The 20,535-nt window shown below is 45.1% G+C and overlaps 1 protein-coding gene across 2 annotated transcripts in view; it reads right to left on the bottom strand.

Moving 5' to 3' along the window:
- Positions 1-2,161: 2,161 nt before the first annotated feature.
- PFDN1 (prefoldin subunit 1) overlaps positions 2,162-20,535 on the bottom strand; it is a 68,307-nt gene continuing 49,933 nt past the window's right edge. The window contains exon 4 of one of the 2 annotated variants that reach the window (XM_025852163.2): positions 2,162-2,583. In XM_025852163.2, the coding sequence (XP_025707948.1) occupies positions 2,500-2,583 (84 nt within the window). In that variant the 3' untranslated portion in view covers positions 2,162-2,499. The remainder of the gene's footprint in view (positions 2,584-20,535) is intronic. The other variant, XM_073887845.1, reaches the window with a different exon arrangement.

Below are 20,535 nucleotides of genomic sequence, written 5' to 3'. Positions count from 1 at the left end.
GGAACTTTATGCCTTCTTTTGGGAGATGGCATAATGGTATCTGAGGAAATACCAGTAAGGCACAGGACATACTGCTGCCTGGTTTCTAAAGCAAGCAAGGCTAACCAACTCTGGCCAGACAAGAAGTGTCCCTTACTCTCTCTTTGGCTGCCTTAGTGTGAGGCCATTTTGTCGGTCCCCTAGCACCTGTCCCGGCAGGGATAAAAGTCCTTAGGAGGAGGAGAGAAAGTAGTTGAGCTAAGCCACCCTTCCTCCGAACATCTGCCACAGTGTAAGTGAAAGGCCACCCCCAGTCTGCCTGGTGGCTCTCGGCTGCTGCAGTCCACCCCTGGTCTGGGAGGCACTGGCTCTGTAGGGCCTGGGCTTTGTGCCAGTTCATTCTAACCCTCTCCTTCTCCCTCCAGTGTATGTGGTGGAAGACCAAAGAAGGGATGACCTGGGCCCATCCACCTGCCTCACAGCCTGCTGGACTGCGCTCTGTTGCTGCTGTCTCTGGGACATGCTCACCTGACCAGCCCAGCCTCCCTGTCCTGCCAGCTCTGCCACCACCTTCAGCAGGTGGGCCTGCCCCATCTCTTCTGATTGCTGAAATCAAGGAAAATGACTAGCTCTGCACAGACACTTCTACCTTCGACACAGTGGGATTCTAGATTAGCAGGGGTTGCGCTGCTGTTTAATTCAGTGACTCTATCTTTTTAATGTTTAAAATCCATTTCTTATTGGCCTTTCACAAATGTGCTAAATGACTTTTATTTTTTTGGCCAAAGGCTTATAAAATATATATTTATAATTTTAAAATTATACATTCAAGGTAGTGACATGATGTAATACCACTGAATGAATGATTTCTCTGCTAACACCCTGTATGTTTCAATAAATTTGTGTAAACCTCAACTGAACGAATTATTCCAGACAGAATATAAGCCTTGGGTTTCTCCGTTAGTAGCCACCGTCCACTATGACGAGGGAGGGAGTCTGTCTACGTTTTCATTCCACTGCGGGTGGGTGCTATGAGGAAGGCAGGCTCCCTCGTCCCACCGGGAGACAGACTCACCAAGCTGCTGTAGGTGCTTTTACCCAGAGCCTACGCCTTCTTTTCTGCTACCAGCCCTCCACGCCCCCAGCCTCCCTCCACACACACACACACACACACACACACACACACACACACGAGAGAGAGGAGCTGTCATCGAACAAGCCAGATAGGCAGGCCACCCAATCTCAGCTTTGGCCGCAGGGTGGCGCTGAGCCGCCATAACAGAGTCATCTTCCCTCAGCTAGCGGGCTCGGCCAGCCCTGGGAGGCTGCAGCTGACAGCTCTCTGCCCACTTTCCCTCTGAAGCAGTGATGTGCTCATATTTAACTACCAGTGCTCTTTAAAACAAATCCTTATTTTATCCATCACCTGATTCTGTGGAGTAAATAGCTGATTTCAAGCTACCAACATGATGTCCTGAACGCAGAGTTGGAAAGAAAAGTGCAGGAGTGCACCATTATGTAGCATTTCCATCATCCAGATACAATAGACTGTTATCAAAAACATAGATAATGGCTAGATTTAGTAATTAGGAAGGGGGTAAGTTCTGAATATTTATTACTCTTATTTTAATTGTGTATATTTACCTAACTTAATTTTTAATAATGGCTGTGTTTCACAACTGGATTGAAATAGTTCTAACACTTGTTTTAATAATTGGCTCTCACAAACCAGTACGAGCCACCTCCGGCACACCACTGCCCCTAAGCCTGTAGGAGGCCTTAGGATTAGTGTCCACCTCTGTGACACTGGCCAAAGGGTTAGACAGCCATGGAGGTACTGCTGGTTTATTACTGCATTTTCTTCAGGAACATTTGTGAGGAAGAGGAAGGAATCTTTGGGCACACTGCCACCAAAGTTACTTGAATTCAGCTATGCCCTGGTCTCCTTCCTTCCTTATCTGCAGAGAGGCTCAGAAGGTGAGGGATTTACTCAAAGGAACAGAAGGGGAAAAAATGGGGGGGGGGGGGGGCGGGGAGGCAGAAAAGGCTCCGATAAAGAAGGAACAGAGCCAAAGCCCTGGAAGGAGAAAGGACAAGGAGGGAGCTGAGGTTGAAAGTTTCTGCTTCTCTGGCCCTTGGTTCTCATCCTTCAGCTTGAGAAAGGCAGACTTAGCAGAGTGGCTGGGGGAACAGACGCCTTTTATTGGTCTAAGCAGCATAACTAGTGATAGGCTTGGGCAGAGCTCCCCTCTGTCCTGGCTCCCAGCTTCCCTCTCCTGGGAGTTGGTGACTCACCCCCAGGGGAAAAGAGTGTTCTGGGCAGGGGTAGCAGACAGAGCCAGGATAAAAAATCCAAGAGTTGGGATCTGAAAAGGGATCAGGGTGAAGTAGAAAACATAGGGTTACCAGATCATCCAAATAAAAAGTCCATCAGGGCAGAAGAGAGGATGCTTTCCCCACATGGGCCCCTCTGCCCTTGCCAGGAATGGGAGGGAGCAGGAAGCTTCTGCTAGAGATTTCCTACTGTGCCCTTCGTGCCATCAGCATCTCCCGGATGTTGTCCTCCGCTTCCTTCACACTCCGCTCCAGATAGGATTTCTTCTGCTGCAGCATGAGAAAGAAACCAGAGTTAGGAGGGGTGGGCCAGGTCGGCAGATGCAGCTTTTATGGCCGATGGTAGTGGCTTCTCCTCTGTGGCCAGTGACTTCCAGTAGCATACTGTCTAATGGGGGCCGGGTACACACACCTGACCAGAGCGCTGCCCTCGCCCCGCCCACAGGCCTGAGGCGGGGAAGAGGTTATTCAGCCGCAGGAAGCAGAAGTGCTCTGCGGAAGGCAGCTGTGCTTTTCCCCCAGGAGGAAGTGCACTCGAAACAGGCGTCTCAGTACATGAAGTTACACCAGACAAAGGCCAGGAAATTCCAGGACAACTCTGGCCCCATAACAGACTGTCTCTCAAGGTTTTCCATGGCCTGGGCCAGGCGCCTGGAGCCGCCACTGCTGCGGAACGGACAGGGCACCAGAGGGTTCTGCTCTGTCCAGTGAGCAGACAGGCTGCATAAGTGCTAAGAAGCTGTACCCCACGTCTCACCGAGCAGATGCGTCAGGCTGAAATCTGCTTTTCTCATGAAACCGCTGCCTGCCAGGAATCCAGGACAGTGACACACTGAGTAAAAGAGACCTTTTGGAAGTTTACCTCCTACCCCATCTGGGTCCTAAATTAAAAATCTCAACTTAGACAAAGAAATTTAACCACTTGCAGGAGCCACATCTGGGTCAGGATTACAAAAGATTAGTCAAAGGAAATGATGTCTGTACATTATTTGCCCTGTGGTCACCTAAAAAGTATGGTGGCTTCACCACTGGTCCCTGCCCTGAGGACATAGTTGTGGCTGCATTCCCACTTAAGAGACATGAAATGAGGCTCCCTTTTTGAGGAATACTCTAAACAGTCCCCTTTCTAAGGGTCCATGTGGCCGGGCCACACTGGAGCCAGGCAGCTCAGGTGGACCCTACACCTTTCACCCTAGCAGCTGTGGATTCACTGGGACCACAGAAGTGCCCAGATGACCGGGGAAAACCAGGCAATATCGGGCCAGAGAACAGGTGAGCAGGTTTTTCTTGGGAACTGATGCCCAACCAAACCACTGAGGCAGGAAAATCAAAACGAAGGCCTCTGTTGCTTGAGGCCTTCACTATTAAAGTCTCTGGTGTTCTTCTACAGGTCCCTCCCACTCTCTGTCCAGATTTTTTTTTTTTTCAAAATTTTGTTTGACAGAGAGAGAGAGAGAGAGAGAGAGAACGAGCAGGCAGGAGGGGGAGAGGGAGCCTGAGATCATGACCTGAGTCGAAGGCAGACGCTTTAACCCACTGAGCCACCCAGGCGCCCCTATTTATTTATTAAATCATACATTTAGGGAAGTTTTCCTATTGGCTCCAATGTTGTGGCATCTTTATCAGTTCTTGTGTGAACCCTGATTCCTGTTGGTTGTCTCCTAACTTTGAATTTCCTGAAGGCTAGAAAGAGCCCTATCTCTTTACTCATCTCCCATCTGTCTAACTTGCACACAACTGCTGTCCAACCTGTAAACAACAGGAGCTCCATAAAAACTCACAGTGGCTATGAATGTATACTGTTGCTAAGGAATTTATTATGCTGCTAAACCTGATACAGTCCTATCATTGTGCTATCAGAATGGGAACTTAAACTTCCTTTGATAAACCCCTAGACTTGACATGTGGTGACTTAAAGAGGGAAATACTAGTAACTCCTGACACACCACTGAAGAATGTCCACGTACTGGATGTTGCACAGCAGGGGAGCAGCAGCTAAAGACCAGTGCCATGAACCATCTGGGCACCTTCCCAGCCCTGTGGGAATGTGAGAAAAAGGCCAGGGGGGCAAGCGGGGCTGGGCTCCCGCGGCAGGTGCTGGTGCTCAGGGAGCCGGGTCCTTTGCATTCCATCTCTGCCAACTTGCTGCCCCAATTGTCAAAACTGTAAACTTGGAACGTCAGCTGGAGCTTTTCTACCTACTGCACAGGCCTCTGGACAATCAAATTCAGGTTATAATTCTTACTTTAAAATTCCTCATTCTATGTCTCTTCTTCCAGTTTCAGTTTTATGATTTTTTTTCATGATTTTTACGCTGCATAACCTAAGGTCTTCAAGTTTGAAAAAATAATGCAAAATAAACCTATCTTTAAATCTTTAATTAGCTTAGGTAAATTTATTGCACATTAAAATTTTCATTTCATCCTAATAGATGGGTCATCCCTAGCACCGAGGGACCTGTTTTCTAACTTTTTCAATAGTTCCTGTCTTATCCTCAAACATACCTAAGCCAAGACGACCTTCATAATCAAACCTGAATCAGAGTATGTGATGTGCGTTGCATTGTCTCACAAAAAGATACGTTGAAATCCTAACCCCCCATTACCTGTGAATGTGGTCTTATTTGAAAATAGGGTCAAGTTAAAATGAGGTCATGCTGAGTTAGGGTGGGCCCTAAATCTAATGATTAGTGTCTTTATAAGGCCACGAAGACAAAAGGGACCCAGAGACAGAATGCCATCCCCTGATGGGAGGCAGAAAGGGAAGGACGCATCTATAAGCAAACAAAGACCAAGAATGGTCAGCAACCACCAGAGGCTAGGAGGAGGAAACGGAAGGGTTTTTCCCCAGAGGCCTTGGAGGGAGCATGGCCCATGACACCTTGGTTTTGGACTTCTAGCTTCTAAAACTTGTGAGAGAATAATTTTCTGTTGTTCTAAACCAGCCGCCTTTGCAATAATTTGTCAAGCAGCCCTAGGAAACCATGAACTGAGGGATGTCCCAGAGACAGAATCTGCCCCAAAGTTCTTCTGTGCCCCCAGCTTTCGGACCGCACTGAATCACAGGGGGCTGGCTAAGGGTCCCTATAAGTTAGTACACTGGGACCTGTACTTCAGCCAAGAAAACTGTGGTAGAAGTGATCCAAATACAAACAAGACTGTCAGAAAGGATGCAGAAAATTAAGGAACCAATGATTAAGTCAAATTTTTTCTTCCTTGAATTTCCACACTTTCTTCCTAAAACTACTAGTCACATCAGAAATCCTGTGGACCCATCTTCCCCATTTCTGTAAATGACAACTCCATTCTTGCAAATGCTCAAAATCTTAGGTGTCATCTTTGAATCTTCCTTCTTTCACATCTGACATCCAATCAACCAACAAATCCTATGCACTACCTCAAAATGTATCCAGAATGTGACCTTAATGTATAGCCTCCTCGGTGGTCTCCTTTCTTCTGCCCTTTGGTCCCCATTAGTTTCTTCTCCACACAGTGCTCAGAGTCCTCTGTGAACACTTAAAACCCTCCAGTGGCTTCCAATTTCAAAATGAAAGGCTAAAGCCTTTTTGCAAAGCCATTTTAGTCTTGTTCTCAGCGGACTCTGACCTCAACTCCCTCTCGCCCACTCAGCTCCAGCCACACTGGCCTGCACCTCCGACTCGGCGTTGCCCCTCCAACCCGCCAGCCATGCTCCTGCCTGGCTTTTGCCCTTTGGCTCTCTGTTAGGAACTCTCTTCCCCACATGTCCACAGTACTAGCTCGCTTACTTCCTTCAGGCCTTTCTCAAATGCCACCTCAGCGGGAAAAGCCTTGAATATTATGGCAGCTCTGTGCTCCTATTCTCCTGCACAGCACCTGCCCCCACGGGAAGTGGCAGGATCAGTTCATCTTCCCTTCCAAGAAAGAGGAGCCCAAAAGGGCACGACTTTGTTCTGTCTGCTGATATCCCAATGACTGGAAAAATGGCTGGTACATGAGAGGAACTCAATACCTGTTGAATAAAAGTACATTTATGATGGGAATGATGACTTACTGCTGATATACTTGTATACACACCGCTTTTCAGTTCTCCCCACAACACGCATGAATGAGGAACACCAACAGAGAAGGCAAAGACAGAAAATGAGCCTCTTCTTCAAGATGATTTTCAGTTTGGGGCAATGCCTTGTAACCTCTGCCCCTAGGTAAACACAGGTCTCTCAACTCTCACCGACGTGCCTGGGAAAATCAGAGGCTTACTTCTACAAACAGAACAGGCCCTAAGGGTCAAGCCCTTTATGAGATCAACTTGTGAAATTGTAAAACAAACTGTCCCAATCTCCCGTGTCCTGGAGTTAGAAGTCCTTGAGAAAGGGCTGGGAGCTTTGGCCAGGGCTGCTGTGAGCTACAAGGGGATTAGGACTGCTGTGTAAACTCCAGGCGGCCTTTCAAACCCACACCTTCCAGCAGGAGATGGCCTCACTGCAGCATTTTTCTGTCTTGCTGAACAATCTCCCTCAGAAGCTTTCCCCTAGGAAATTCTCCAGTGAAATCAAACCACAGAGCTCTGGGTGCAGCGACATTCCTGTGGGCCTTGTTCTGGAGTGAGAGAAATTCTGAGATTTCCTGTGGGGCTCAGCATGGCCAGGGAAATGACATTGTTGCAGTTATTGCTCATCAGCCTGAGGTTCTCTCTGGGAGTCAGGCTGAGGGGCCAGTGTTCCCTTTATGACCTCCCATGAAGGAAAGAGGCTCAAGTCTCTAGAACTTTCCTGACATGACATAATCTCTCAAATAGACCGCTGAGGTAATTCATCTTGTGATGCTCTCTCTATAGACTTTTTTGCCTTAGGGACTTTGTTTCCCTCTCTTTCTCTAATATCTCTCCTGTTTGCCATTTCTTCAGGTATAGAAAGTAGTTTTCCTCTCTCATCCTCTATTTCCCCATTTGTAAAATGAGGATTTGGACAATACAGGTATCCTCACTCCCCCATTATTATTCTTTAGACACAGAGCTTTTTCTTCAAATGAACTCTTGTCTCAAAGACAAATAAGACAGGTAAAATAGAGCCGGGGGAAGGGTTGGGGGGAGATTCGGTGGATAAAAGCAGAACTTCTGGCTTGTCCCATGCCTCCAATCCAGGCTACAGGGGCAGTAAAATGGGCATCTCGATTCCCTTCTGCCCCTGATGTTCTGTGAGATCTGTGCTCAGAGACCCTCTGCTCTGAGTCCCATGTTTCCAATCCTGACTTTGACCCATCCTGGCCACACACTTCTCCCTTACGCTGAATCCACGGCTGCCAACTTCTGCAGACCATTGCCAACTTCAAGCTCTACTGTTAATCAAAACACGTGAAGCAAAGGCCACCTTCTCACTGTCGCTCCCATAGCTCCCGAATTAAAAACCCAGAGCCTCACTGTCTCATGCTCTCTGAGTCTGCAGAACCCTAAAATGGCCAGAGGATACCAGCGGCCCACACTGGGGAAGTTCAGCAAGAGGCCAAGAATTCACTGAAGGCTGAGAAGGCATGTCTTGGCAGAAGGGGGTAAAAAGTGACGAAGGCACAGAGAAAAAGGAGGAAGAGAAAGTAAGAAAGGCAACGAGGAGTCACAGAAGAAGTGAGGAAGGGAAATGAGACCAAGACGGCAGAACTGTAGCAAGCAGAAGCAGGGCAGAGCTCTGCAAGTGCCAGTGACCGGGTGAGGTGCGCTCACCAGGGGCAGGAAAGACAGGCCACGCCTGACCGGGAACTGAAAGCTAAGAGACTGATCCACAGACACACGCCGGCTTGCGAGCTCATCAGGGTGCATCCACTTCACCATTAAGGTGGTCAGTCATTAGGCGTCTGCCTTCGGCTCAGGTCGTGATCCCGGGGTCCTGGGATGGAGCCCCGCATCGGGCTCCCTGCTCCGCGGGAAGCCTGCTTCTCCCTCTCCCACTCCCCCTGCTTGTGTTCCCTCTACTGCTGTCTCTGTCAAATAAATAAAATTTATTAAAAAAAAAAAAAAAAGGATACAACTAGGTGGGGCACCTGGGTGGCTCAGATGGTTAAGCGTCTGCCTTTAGCTCGGGTCATGATCCCGGGGTCCTGGGATGGGGCCCGGAGTCGGAGTCAGGCTCCCAACTCAGCAGGGAGCCTCCTTCCCTCTCTCCCTCTGCTTGTCCTCTCTCACTCTGTCAAATAAGTAAATAAAATCTTAAAAAAAAAAAAAGGATACAACTAGGCAATAAGGGAACTTGTGAACTATAACACAAGTCTAGGAGACAAGCTCAAAGAATGAGAAAGCAGATTTAGGCATGGAACAGGAGACTCTAGGGAGAAATCTAAGAAGTTACTGTCTCTGCAACTTTCAGAAACTGCTTTCAAAAGGTCCCCTGCTAAAAGATGTGGTTTCGCTGGACACTGACCTTGTTTTTCTTCCAGATGGTCTCTTACCTGTAAAGAGCCTCTGACACTGCTACTGTGTGGGGTCAGACTCCCAAATCCCACCTGTGACTGCATGCTCCATCTGCCCAAGACAAACCTCGACACGACTCAATGCCTTATGGCAGAAATATACTGGGGGAGGGGTGGGGAGAGAAGGATTCTTATTTCCTTCCCTTGGTCCCCCTGGGGTTTGGGTGATCAATACCATTATTGCCCTCCCTAACACATGAGCTTCATTTAAGTCCCAGAGAAAGCCCAGCCCATCAGACAATCCAGGAAAAAGAGTAGAAAGAAAACTCCCAGGTAAGTGCAGAGCCAGCAGAAGGGCCAACTGTTCCAAGGCACATGGCGCTGAGCAGGCTACATCCAAAGCATTATTACATTTTGGGGCACCAGGCTTAAAAAGGGATGAGACATGTCAGTAAATCATGTCAAGTGATAAGCAGTGAAGTAGGTAGAGATATGTGGCCCAGAAAAGATTAAGAGGAGAAGGAACCTGACCACTGCCTTAAATATCTAAAGCAATGGCTCTTAAAATGTGGTCCCTGGAATTTTTCCAGCATCAGCAACTCCTGGGAACTTGTGAGAAAAGCATAATCTCAGGCCTTAACCCAGACCCACTGAATCATAAATTCTAGGGATGGGGCCTAGCAATCTGTGCTTTCACAGCCCTCCGGGTGATTCGAAGCACACTTTTTGAGAACCACTGTTCAAAAGTGAGAGTTGGCAAACTGGATTTTTTTCTATAAAGGGCCACTCAATATCTCAGGCTTTGTGGGGATGTCTCTGTCACAACTACTCAACCCTGCCATCATAGCATAAAAGCTGCCGTAGACAAGGTGTAAACTAATGGGTGCGGTGTAAATGAATGGGGATATCTGTGTTCTAAAAACACAGAAACAAGCAGCAAGGTGGATGTGGTCAGCAGGCTAGATAGTCTGTCAACGTCCGTTCTTAAAAAAAGAGAGTCTTAAAAGAACTGATTCCAGCAGGCAGAGATTTCAGAGATTTTTAACTTTCAATGAAAGTTGCCTAATAAAAGCCCAAATGTCCATCCATCCATCCTTCTATTCATTCATTCAGCCCAGTGCCAAACCATTTTCTCTCTTTCCCTCCAAACTCTGGTCCTTGAAGTTTGTGGCATCAAGCTTTACCAGCCTCTCCCCCTCCTGCCGCCACAACCTACAATACCCTGAGTACTGTCCCTCATTCGCTGATGGCTCAGTCTTCCTCGCCACCACCGCCGCACCACCCAAGGTGACTCCAAGAATGGCGATCTTTCCAATACCATGGTGTCCCCTCCCCTCATAATTTTTATTTCACCCTACCTCGGCCACCCACCCACCGTCATACCCTAGGCACCATGTCGACACCACCAACTGCACCACCTCCAAAATTTCAGGTTCACCACCACTACTCCGTATTTTTCCAGGTTGCTATATCTGGTAATTCTCAACTCCAGCATTTCTTCAGCTTCATCTCAATGACAAGTTTTGTTTTGTTGTAAGATTTTTGTATTTATTCATTTGAGATAGAGTGAGAGCTGGAGAGAGAAAGAGAACACATACAGAGGGAGAGAGAGGAGCGGACTCCCCGCCGAGCAGGGAGCCCAACACGGGACTCGATCCCAGGACCCTGGGATCATGACCTGAGCCGACGGCAGATGCTTAACCGACTGAGCCCCCCAGGCGCCCTCAATGACACGCTGTTCGTTACAAATTATGTTTCCATGGCCTTTCCCCTCCTGCCCATCCCACCTAGCTAACCTTGCACAGTCCATCATTTATATATTAACCCCTTACAAATATCCCTTTTCTTCTTTGCTCTGCTCTCCCTCCGTTGCACTTGCCCGGCAAAATGCCAACCCAAGTTAAACCCAACCATCTGCCTACTCATGCTTGTACCTGAATGTTAAAGAAAAACACTTAAATGTATGGAATGGTTTCACTTTAAATTCAGGACCATGAATCTCAAATGGGCCCTCAACACTGTCCTAGTATCCTATTAAGCTTCTTTAATAAGTTCACTCGTGTGTTCTCCAAAATAACTATTTCATACTTTATCTGGTCTCCTCAAATCTCCTATACTGTCTCCTCCACTCTCGTCCTCAGGTCACTGAGAACATACAAGCAGTCTCATGAGAACTGCCCCTTCTCCCCACTACCACTCCCGCTACACGACCCGCGCCTACACAGGTACTCTCTTCTCTCCCTAGCGTTAAGATGGATAGTGTCCCTGCTTCTGTCAAAACACAGCCCTTCCACTCGGGCACTGGTTCCATCTCCACTCACCCTCTCAAAATTTTCACTGCTGCAGTCAGCCTTTTTCTTTTTTCCTAATTTTCAATTTTTTTTCCTCTGAAAAATCTTTCTTGTTGAGGCAAATCATTTAAAAAACGCTTCCGTGTCCTCACATTCCCTGCAGGTACTCTCCCTTCTTAGCACCACTTCTTGATCCAACTGTTTTTAGTAGCTCCCTCCATTCCTTACCTCCCATTTGCTCCCCAGATTGCTCTCCAATCCCCAGTTACTCCTTTGCTCATTTTTTTGTTAAAGATTTTATTTATTCGAGAGAGACAGAGACCGTGCGTGAGAGAGAGAACATGAGGGGTGGGGAGGTGCGGGAACAAGGGGTGCGGTCCCGGGACCCCGGGATCATGACCTCAGCTGAAGGCAGACGCTTAACCCGCTGAGCCACCCAGGCGCCCCTGTGCTTATTTTTTTTATAGCGCAGGGGAATCTGTTACAATCTTCTTATAACTCTATGACTCTCTTGGCCAAATGTAGAGAGACTTCTCTCTCTACAAGTCTTCCAAATGAGCAAATAAAGTAACTTTTACTATTTCAGTGTGTCTTTAGTCTTAGAAGAGCTAGAGAATCCAATCAATAGTGTGTACTGTGGAGTTTGGCCTGTAGGCATGATAAAGCGGGAGGTGGAAAAGGGTGTGCCTTCTCAGAGAGGAAGCAGGGGCAACACCTCACATTCCTGGAAGCGGAGGTATGCCTGACTCAACCGCGAGGACAAGACAGGGAGGGGGTACGTGAGGCAAGCATGTGGAGTCACTGCAGTACTGCTCTCTGCTCCACGCAAATCAAAAATTTCAATTTTCTTACAAGCCACCACAAAGATGAAGAATACAATTAAAAGATGGGCAAAGGACTTGAACAGACATTTCTCCAAAAAAGATATATGAATGTCCAGTAAGCACAAGAAAAGATGTTCAACCTCATTAGTCTTTAGGGAAGTGCAAATAAAAACCAAAATGAAGGGCGCCTGGGTTGGCTCAGTCGGTTGAGCGTCCAACTCTTGGTTTCAACTCAGTCATGCCCCTGGGTCTTGAGATCGGTCCCCTCATGAGCTCGGCACTCAGGCCGAGGGCCAGAGTCGGCCTAAGAGTCTTTCCCTGCCCCCCTTCCCCTCTGCTCCGCTCCACCCCGCTCGCACAGGAGCTCTCTGTCAAATAAATACCCCCCCAATTTTTTTTTTTTTAAAAAGCACAATGAGATACTACTTTCTACCCACCAGGATGACTATATATAATCAAAACCAGAAAATAAGTGTCGGCAAAGATGTGGAGATATCAGAACTCCGATATACTGCTGGTGGGAATGTAAAATGATGCAGTTGCTGTGGAAAACAGTTTGGCAGTTACTTAAGAAGTTAAAAGATAACACTGCCACATGACCCAGCAACTCCACTCCTACGTATATACTCAAGAGAAATCAAAACAGGTGTCCAAACAAAAGCTTCTGAATGTTCACAGCAGCATTATTCATAATAGCCAAAAACTGGAAACAACCCAAATGCCCATCAACTGAGAAAATGGGATATACCATACAAGGGAATACTCTTTGGTCATAAAAAGGAACGAAGTTCTGATGCATGCTACAACATGGATGAACCTTGAGAACATGGAGCTAAGTGAGAGAAGCCAGATACTAAAAACCACACTCTGTATGATCCATTTATAAGAACTTCAGAACAGGCAAAACTATACAGACAGACAACAGATTAAAGACTGCTGGGTGCTGGGGGAGAGGGGAAATGACCAGTGACTACTTAATGGATAAGGGTTTCTTTGGGGGGGGGGGGGTGAATGTGTTCTAGAATCAGAATCAAGTGGGGATGGCTGCACAACACTGCGAATTTTATGTTACATAAACTTCACCTCAATTAGAAATAAAAAAGAATTCCTGGTCTTCTCAAAATGCTGTACCACAAGGAGAAAAGACAGGACATGAAAGCCCTGTGTTTAAAAACAGGCATGGTGGGGCGCCTGGCTGGCGCAGTCAGTTAAGCATCAACTTTTGGGTTCAGCTCCGGGCGTGAGATTCAGCGCTGCGTCGAGCCCAGCGTTGGGCTCCGCACTCAGCAGAGTCGGCCTGAGGGTCTTTCTCCCTCTCCCTCTCCTTCTGCCCCTCATGCCCCTCCTGCTCGTGCTCTCTCTCTCTCCAAAATTACTAAATAAATTTTAAAAACAGGCATGGCAAGGCAAGCTCCTAATGAATTATTTTCACAGCAAATCAGTCTTTGCTCCACCCAAAACTCAGAAAATTACACACAAACTGGCCAAGGTAAAATAAACTGACGTATTAATTTCTGAAAACTAACTTTAATGTTACCAGTGTAAGCACTAAACATTTAGATTAATGAGTTAATTAGGTACTCTGGGAGAGCCAATGAACAAACAAGGGTGAGGAAATTTCTATGTGATCACATTACTACTTTCCAATCGAGGAACATATTTATACAACTAAAAAAATAGAGATACGGCAACCGGAAACCCGTAAAAGGAACGGGAGACAGTGAAAACAAGCAAGAGCTCAAAGCCACCACAAGCACAGATTCGTGACTCATAGGCACCTCCTCTGCTCATTTGTCTAGGTCAGCAGAGGGCATAATTGGAGAACTACAAATATACTCCAGTATCAAAGAGTTATTTATAAAGCTTTCCCCCCAAATTGGCTTTCTTTTCATTAAGAAAGACAAGAGGAAAACTAATAGTTATACCTCTCAGTATCACCAAGGAATTACTACTGTTCTCGAACTCTAAGCTAAACTCTAGGTGAGATAAGCAACCTTGGATCTTTGCTCACATTGCTCGCCGTGTTCTGAAGGGCACCGGGAGGTCAGCTCACATCACCCAGTGACACCTCTCCATCCAGGGTGATCCAGAAGCTCATACCATGATGAAATTACTCTACAGACCAGACGTCACAGCTGCCGCTTGTCCCAACTCTACACACACCCAAGTTACCATGGAACGGGTACAAACAGAATGGAGTTTCATATGCTATTAGCTCTGATTTAAGTAGCTGACATAACACCAATTAAATTTATAATGACACTGGTTATAATGACACTGGAATAATAAGAGATCACTTGGCACACTTCTCTTTGCAAATATGATTCAAGGGGTGGTTTTCATTTTGCCCTTTCTTCAATTTCCAGATGCTAGGTCTCTCAGAAACCACTTACAATCTTTTTACTCAAAGAGCTGGCATTTAGGAGGTTTACCATTTTCCTAAGAAAAGGACCACTAACTTATTAGAAGACCCAGCTACTAGGAATATCCAACCACAGTATAGGAACCCTCATTTTTTTCAGAGTAAAAGTGAATATCGTCGTTGGAATCTAGAAACCCGGGTTCCCAATCAGCTTCCTTACTTTCCCTGACTGATTCTGGTTCTGGCTCTAAGAAGGATACTTGATCTCCATTTTCAAAAGACAGGCAGACGGGACACCTGGGTGGCTCAGTCGTTAGGCATCTGCCTTCGGCTCGGGTCATGGTCCCAGAGTCCTGGGATCGAGTTCCGCGTTGGGCTCCCTGCTCAGCGGGAAGCCTGCTTCCCTCTCCCACTCCCCCTGCTTGTTCCCTCTCTCGCTGTCTTTCTCTCTGTCAAGTAAATGAATAAAATCTTTAAAAATAAAAAATAAGTAAAACACAGGCAGAGGCCATGAAATTTATGAGATGGCTTCACCACAGAATCCATGGCTGTTAGGAAATAAGAGCAGCAGACATCACTGTCCTGGGGGCACTTGCGCCCTTGAGCCCATCAACTAGCCCTACCAATGGCTGTATTTATGCTACGCATGGAAGAAGTCACTGGGTCCTTTGGCTACACTCACATGGTATATACCGAAGGTATAGACAATGGGTCCTTTGCATAAAATACAGAAAGTTTTATGTTCTTATGGAATACCCTAGAGCAGTTTAAATGAGTGAACTACATATTAGTGTGGGTAGAGCTCAAAAACGAAAACAAAAAAAGGTTACTGAAAGATGCAAACAATAAGATGTCATTTGTTAAATATAAGATGCCATAAAACATGGAATGGAAAGATACACACCAAAAACCTGACAGTAGTTGCTTCTGGTGAATGGGAATAAAATTGAGGTGGGCTTGGAAGGGAAGTTACAAAGGAGATTTCAATTTCATTAGTACTATTTTATATAAAATAACAAAAAAGTAAGTATTACAAAATGCTAACACTTGTTAATTCTGGGTAGTGAGTACACAGGTGTTTGTTAAGTTAGCCTTGTATATGTGCGTATCTTCAATTTTTTTAATTAAAAAAAAAAAACCCTTTATCTTATAAACATTTGGTGGCAATGTGCTCAATCAGTAAGTAGCTCCTGAGCATCCACCATACGCAAACAACAAATCTTGTACTTACTGAGTATTTACAGGCACAATGTCAAGTGATTTACATGTATTATGTTAAAAGGTAGGTATTTTGAGGGGGCACCTGCCTGGCTCTGTTGGTAGAACATGAGACTCTTGATCTCAGGGTCATGAGTCCAAGCCCCACACTGGGTACAGAGGTTACAAAAATTTTTAAAAAGGTAGTATTTTTTAAGGGAGAAATGCTTATCCTCCTCACTTCTGGTATTCATCAGCTATAGCCCTGACCTCAATCTACTCTCAGGAAGACTAGTGGTTTTTCTGACTGGCGTGTTTGGGAAAAAGCAATATTGCTCAGCTCCTTCTGCTTTGCCAGGATCTGCCTGCTTGAAAAGGTACACATTTTCTTCCTTTGTTTTACAGTATCAGCGTGCCTCTGCAGAAAGAGACGTGTGGTTGTCCCACACTTGGAGAGATTTGCTGGGTAAATTAGTCTCCTCGGGATGCCTAATTCTGGATCAGTTTCAGAAACTGCTGTTATCGCTGCACATTGAAGCCACATTCTTCAACCTTATCTTTAACTAATAAAGGGAAAATATATAAAAATTTTTTTCTCAATCTGCCTAACTTTCAGTTGGCTCCATACTTAGGCAGATAATAAAGAGATTATTTATTGCCCCTCTCCATCAACACTGTTGTTGCCATTTTATAGAAGAGCGGATTTAGGCTTATAGACACTAAGTAATTTACCTAACATGTAGTAAGCAACAGAGCTGGAGTTCTAATGCATATTCATCTGATTCCAGAGTTCATATTCTTAATTATTATGCCAAGGCATTATGCTACACATATCCGAGCACAGAAAAGCAATACTTACTACTTGCTAAAAATCTTCAAGATGAACTAAAAAAAATTCTAAAGGTTAAAGCTTTTCTTAATATATACTGAAAGAGGGTAGGAAAGTGCACATATTTAGGTGTGTGCATATGTGAGAGCGTGTATGAGGAAAGTACGGTTTATTATAAAATCCCTTTAGGAAAAACTTTTAACCTTCAAAACTAGTTCAAAACTAGTAGGCATGTTTGCTTTCACCCATGTAAATACCCACCTCCCTCAACTATGACTCAAGGTACCACAGATGCATAGCAGGGCTGCTTATCTCCTGTGCTCTAAATGAACTGTGTTCAACCACTCCCTGCAGTACAGTCCCATGGACAGAGGGCTCAGCTCTGAGCCTAACCTGGTGCCGGCCTCTACCTCCAGCAACCCCTCCCTGAGGGAACAAACCTGTTTCCCTCAGCAGACCAGGCTCGCCTAGCTCCAGGGTCAGTATGAGGAAGAGAAGGCCACAAAGCATTTGCAACCCAAGTCCAACTGAGCTGACAGCTCCGGCTGCCACCACAAAACCAAGGGCATGAACAGTCTCCTCACACTGGAGAGAGTGGCCCCTTCTCAGCACAGGCTTGCCCATATGGGCATTCACTTAGTTCTCTGGACTCACACTACACACTGTCCACACCTTTGGAAAAGGCTTTACACCCTGCTGCAGTGGCCTGCAGTGCTGCTGGGCTTAGTCCATGACTCTCATTCATTCTTTCTCTAGCTACCTTTTCTCCTTAGTTGACCTAATCCAGTTCTATAACTTTAAATGACACCTATAAACTGACCATTTATAGGTAATTCTCAATTGTATTTCACTAGCCTGGAATGCCAGATTCATATATCCAACTATCTATTCAGTATCTCTACTTGGGTATCACAAACCAAACTTTCAATTTGCTTTTAAAACTACTTTTGAAACTTGAGTATCAACAAGGAAAAACTGACCAAAGAATTACCAATGGCACACGTGTTCCCGTAAACATGTGGAATCTCCGTGGAGCCAGTACACATGGAATGCTATGTGGAAACCACACTAAAGGAATAGCATTGGCACTGGGAATAACTACTTGCCCAAAACAAGTAGTATTTACACAAAGTGAGTAGAAACAATGCGGGTTTCATTCATTTTAGCCTTAACTCTGTTCTCTTAGACTTCTCTAGCCTCATTTCTCACCCCAACCTCCTTTACCACTCCACTTCCAGACATTTGTCCTCACTATTTCTTTGATCTGAAATGTTCTCTCCTCTGCCCCAGCCCTAAGCAAACAAAATTCTAATTGATCTTCGAGGTCCAGGTGAAATGACCCCTCTCCCATAAACCCATTCCAGATCTCTCCAAGAGGAGAATGAATGATACACATGGGAGGAAGGAGTGACCAAAACTTTGAGTCCTCTCTTTCATCCCCACACCCAACTGTATTTGGCTTTACCTTCAAATATATCCAGAAGCTGACCACCTCCACTGGCACTGCCCTGGTCCAAGCCACCATCAATCTCTCACTTGGATAATGCAACAACCTCCTAACAAATCTCCATGCTTACACCTTTGTCCCCTATAATCTATTACCTTTTTAAAAAAAGATTTATTTATTTAATTTGGGGCGGCAGAGAGAGAGAGAGAGAATCTCAGTCAGGCTCCCCATTGAAAACAGAGTCCGACACAGGTCTCAATCCCAGGACCCCGAGACCATGACCTGAGCCAAAATCAAGAGTCAGACACTTAACTGACTGAGCTACCCAGCCGCCCCTAATCTATTTTCAATATAGTACCCAGTCTGGTCCCATCAAAATATGAATCAGATCACGTCATTCATCTGTTCAAAACCATCCCCAAACTCCCAATTCCAGAGCATAATCCAAAATCCTTAATATGGCCTGCAAGCCCTATATAATAATCTACTCCTGGACCCTTCCCTGATTTCTTCTCTACCTCACTCAGCTCTAGCTGAACTGGCCTCCTTGCTATTCTCCCAACTGGTCAATTACTCTCTCACCTACAGGTTTTTATATTTGCTAGTCCCTCTGCTTGGAGTCCTCTTCTCCCAGATGTACATGTAGCTTGCTCCCTCACTCCCTTCAGGCTACTGCTCAAATATCACCTTATAAGAAAAACCTTCCCTGTTAAGAAAGAAAGAAAAAAAAGGAAAACCTTCCCCGTCAATACTATATAAAACAGTTTATACACTCCCATCATTCTGTCTCCTTACTCCGAGGTATTTTTCTTTTTAGCATTTATAAATTATATTGTTTATTATCTCTGGCCCTGTCCCATTCACCAGAATGCCCATCAGGGCCTTCGCCAATTCTGTCTTCATTGCATATACCAGCGCATGGCATATAGCAAATACAACAGACTATGTTCGTTCCTTAATGTATGAAAGTAAGAACAAAAAGCCTCCAAAGACATATCCCAAAGTACTATGTGTAATTCAGACACTCAGCAAACATTTAATAATGCCTTTTTAAAAATATGCATATACTTCTTCTGGCCTAACAACTATTATTGGCCAAAGCCTTATGTCATAAATCCAGGAATTGTTTAGTCTTCCCAAACCAGTTTTAAGTGAAAAAGTTCAGCCTATTAAAGGCATCTAAGTTTAAAAGTTTATGGCAATCGATATTTTATAGTTCAGTTTGAAACTTGATCCAGTTTAAGGCTTCAACTCTACAATCAGAAGCTCCTTCTTTCTCTTTTATTTCTCTTCACCACTTATCTAAAGAAAGCAGACAGAGTATGCATTAATGAAAGCTTTGAATTTGAACTCCAAAGAAAGCCCAGGTTCTGAACAAAAAGAGAAGTTTTTCTTTACAAATTTCTGGAGCACAAATTACATCTGTTTTGAGCTACTTTTAAAGATTTAAAGCACTGCCAGATATGTCATTCTACATGAATTGCAAGACTTTATCATATATATAGAGCACAGATAATCCTGAAGACTGTGTTCTAAGTTATATATTTGAGAACCTTTAGTTCAGTTAAAATCATGATTTCATTAAATTAGAGAGTAGGGCACGTTGGTGACTTAAGAAATGTCCAAAAGTAAGCATTCCCAAAGCCTACAGTGTCCAAGTGCTCGGATCCCAGAGCTTTAGGTAAACACCAGGCTCTACATTAACAGAGGCTTCCCAAGACATTTCCCCCCAAAGAATCTCTAATAAAACCAATCCATTTCTTTCTTTGGTGTTTAAAGTGGTCAGGTTCAGACCACCTCCCCCCGCCCCCAAAAAACCAAAAGTTCTGGATTTTGGATACTTCAGATACAAAAATCATTAAGCAACCTAAGAATATAAAAATCAATAATCCCTCAGGTGGGTCAACACAAAGGGTAGAATACCAGAATATAACTGAAAATTTGGTCCTAGTTTTCATATACTCCACCACTGGGAAATACAGAGCAAGAGACAAGAAAGGCATTTAAATCATTCCTTCATGATCAACAGCTTTACAAACAAGTACTAGATTGCTATGTCTACTTTAGAGAAAGTTATTGCTATGATTTGAAAAAAAACAAAGGCAAAGAGGGGTCAAGAGCCAAATCCAAGCAGAGCTTCATGCGGGCACTATGGGTTAAAATTGCACAGGTATACTGGAGTCAAACGTGTGGTAATTTCATCAAACAACCTGACTCTCTGAACAATGAGTTAGGGAAAAGGACTGAACAGAAAGATTTCTTTATTCTCACACTCACTGCCCCATCTGCAATCACCATTCTCTCCCACTCATCCTCTCTCACATACTAAGTGCATATTTCCACTGTCAAAAGCCACATTAAAAGACCAGCAAAAGACCACAATCACCTGGTTAACCTCTAGCATAACTACTGAGTGGAGCATGCTCTTTGAGGCCCCCAGCGCTGGCTCTACACTGCAAGTGGATGTGGGTGCGTGAGCCCATTGGGGCTTGGGAAAAAGGAGAGCTCAAACAATGTTCTTGTCAGCACTTTAAACAAAAAATCCATTCAATGAGAATGGCACCATGTTCCTTTTGCCCTTTCTCCCTAGGAACTAAATTAAACAGATTACAGACAGTGGCAAGAGCTGGCCTTAGAACAGCCTCCCCCTTATTTATTATTTTTAGCAATTTAGTCCGACAACGCCTGACAACTAAACATGCCTAGAATAGCTAAAGGGAGGGGGGATTATCAGATACTACCAGCAAAAAAACACTAGTCATCACTTCCTCCAACCCTAAGAAAGAATCATTTTCCATGTCTTTATAGCATCATGCAGAGTTGGAGCTTTTAGAGTCTCACATAAAAACAGAGTACATATAAAACATCAGTGGAAACCGATAATGCTTCCTGATC

The sequence above is a fragment of the Callorhinus ursinus genome, unplaced genomic scaffold (assembly GCF_003265705.2).
Source record: "Callorhinus ursinus isolate GAN/ISIS: 27379988/994484 unplaced genomic scaffold, GSC_fseal_2.0 scaffold83, whole genome shotgun sequence".
Lineage (NCBI taxonomy): Eukaryota > Metazoa > Chordata > Mammalia > Carnivora > Otariidae > Callorhinus > Callorhinus ursinus.
Note: the sequence above shows the minus strand (reverse complement) of the source record. Positions and strands in the feature narration are given on the sequence as shown.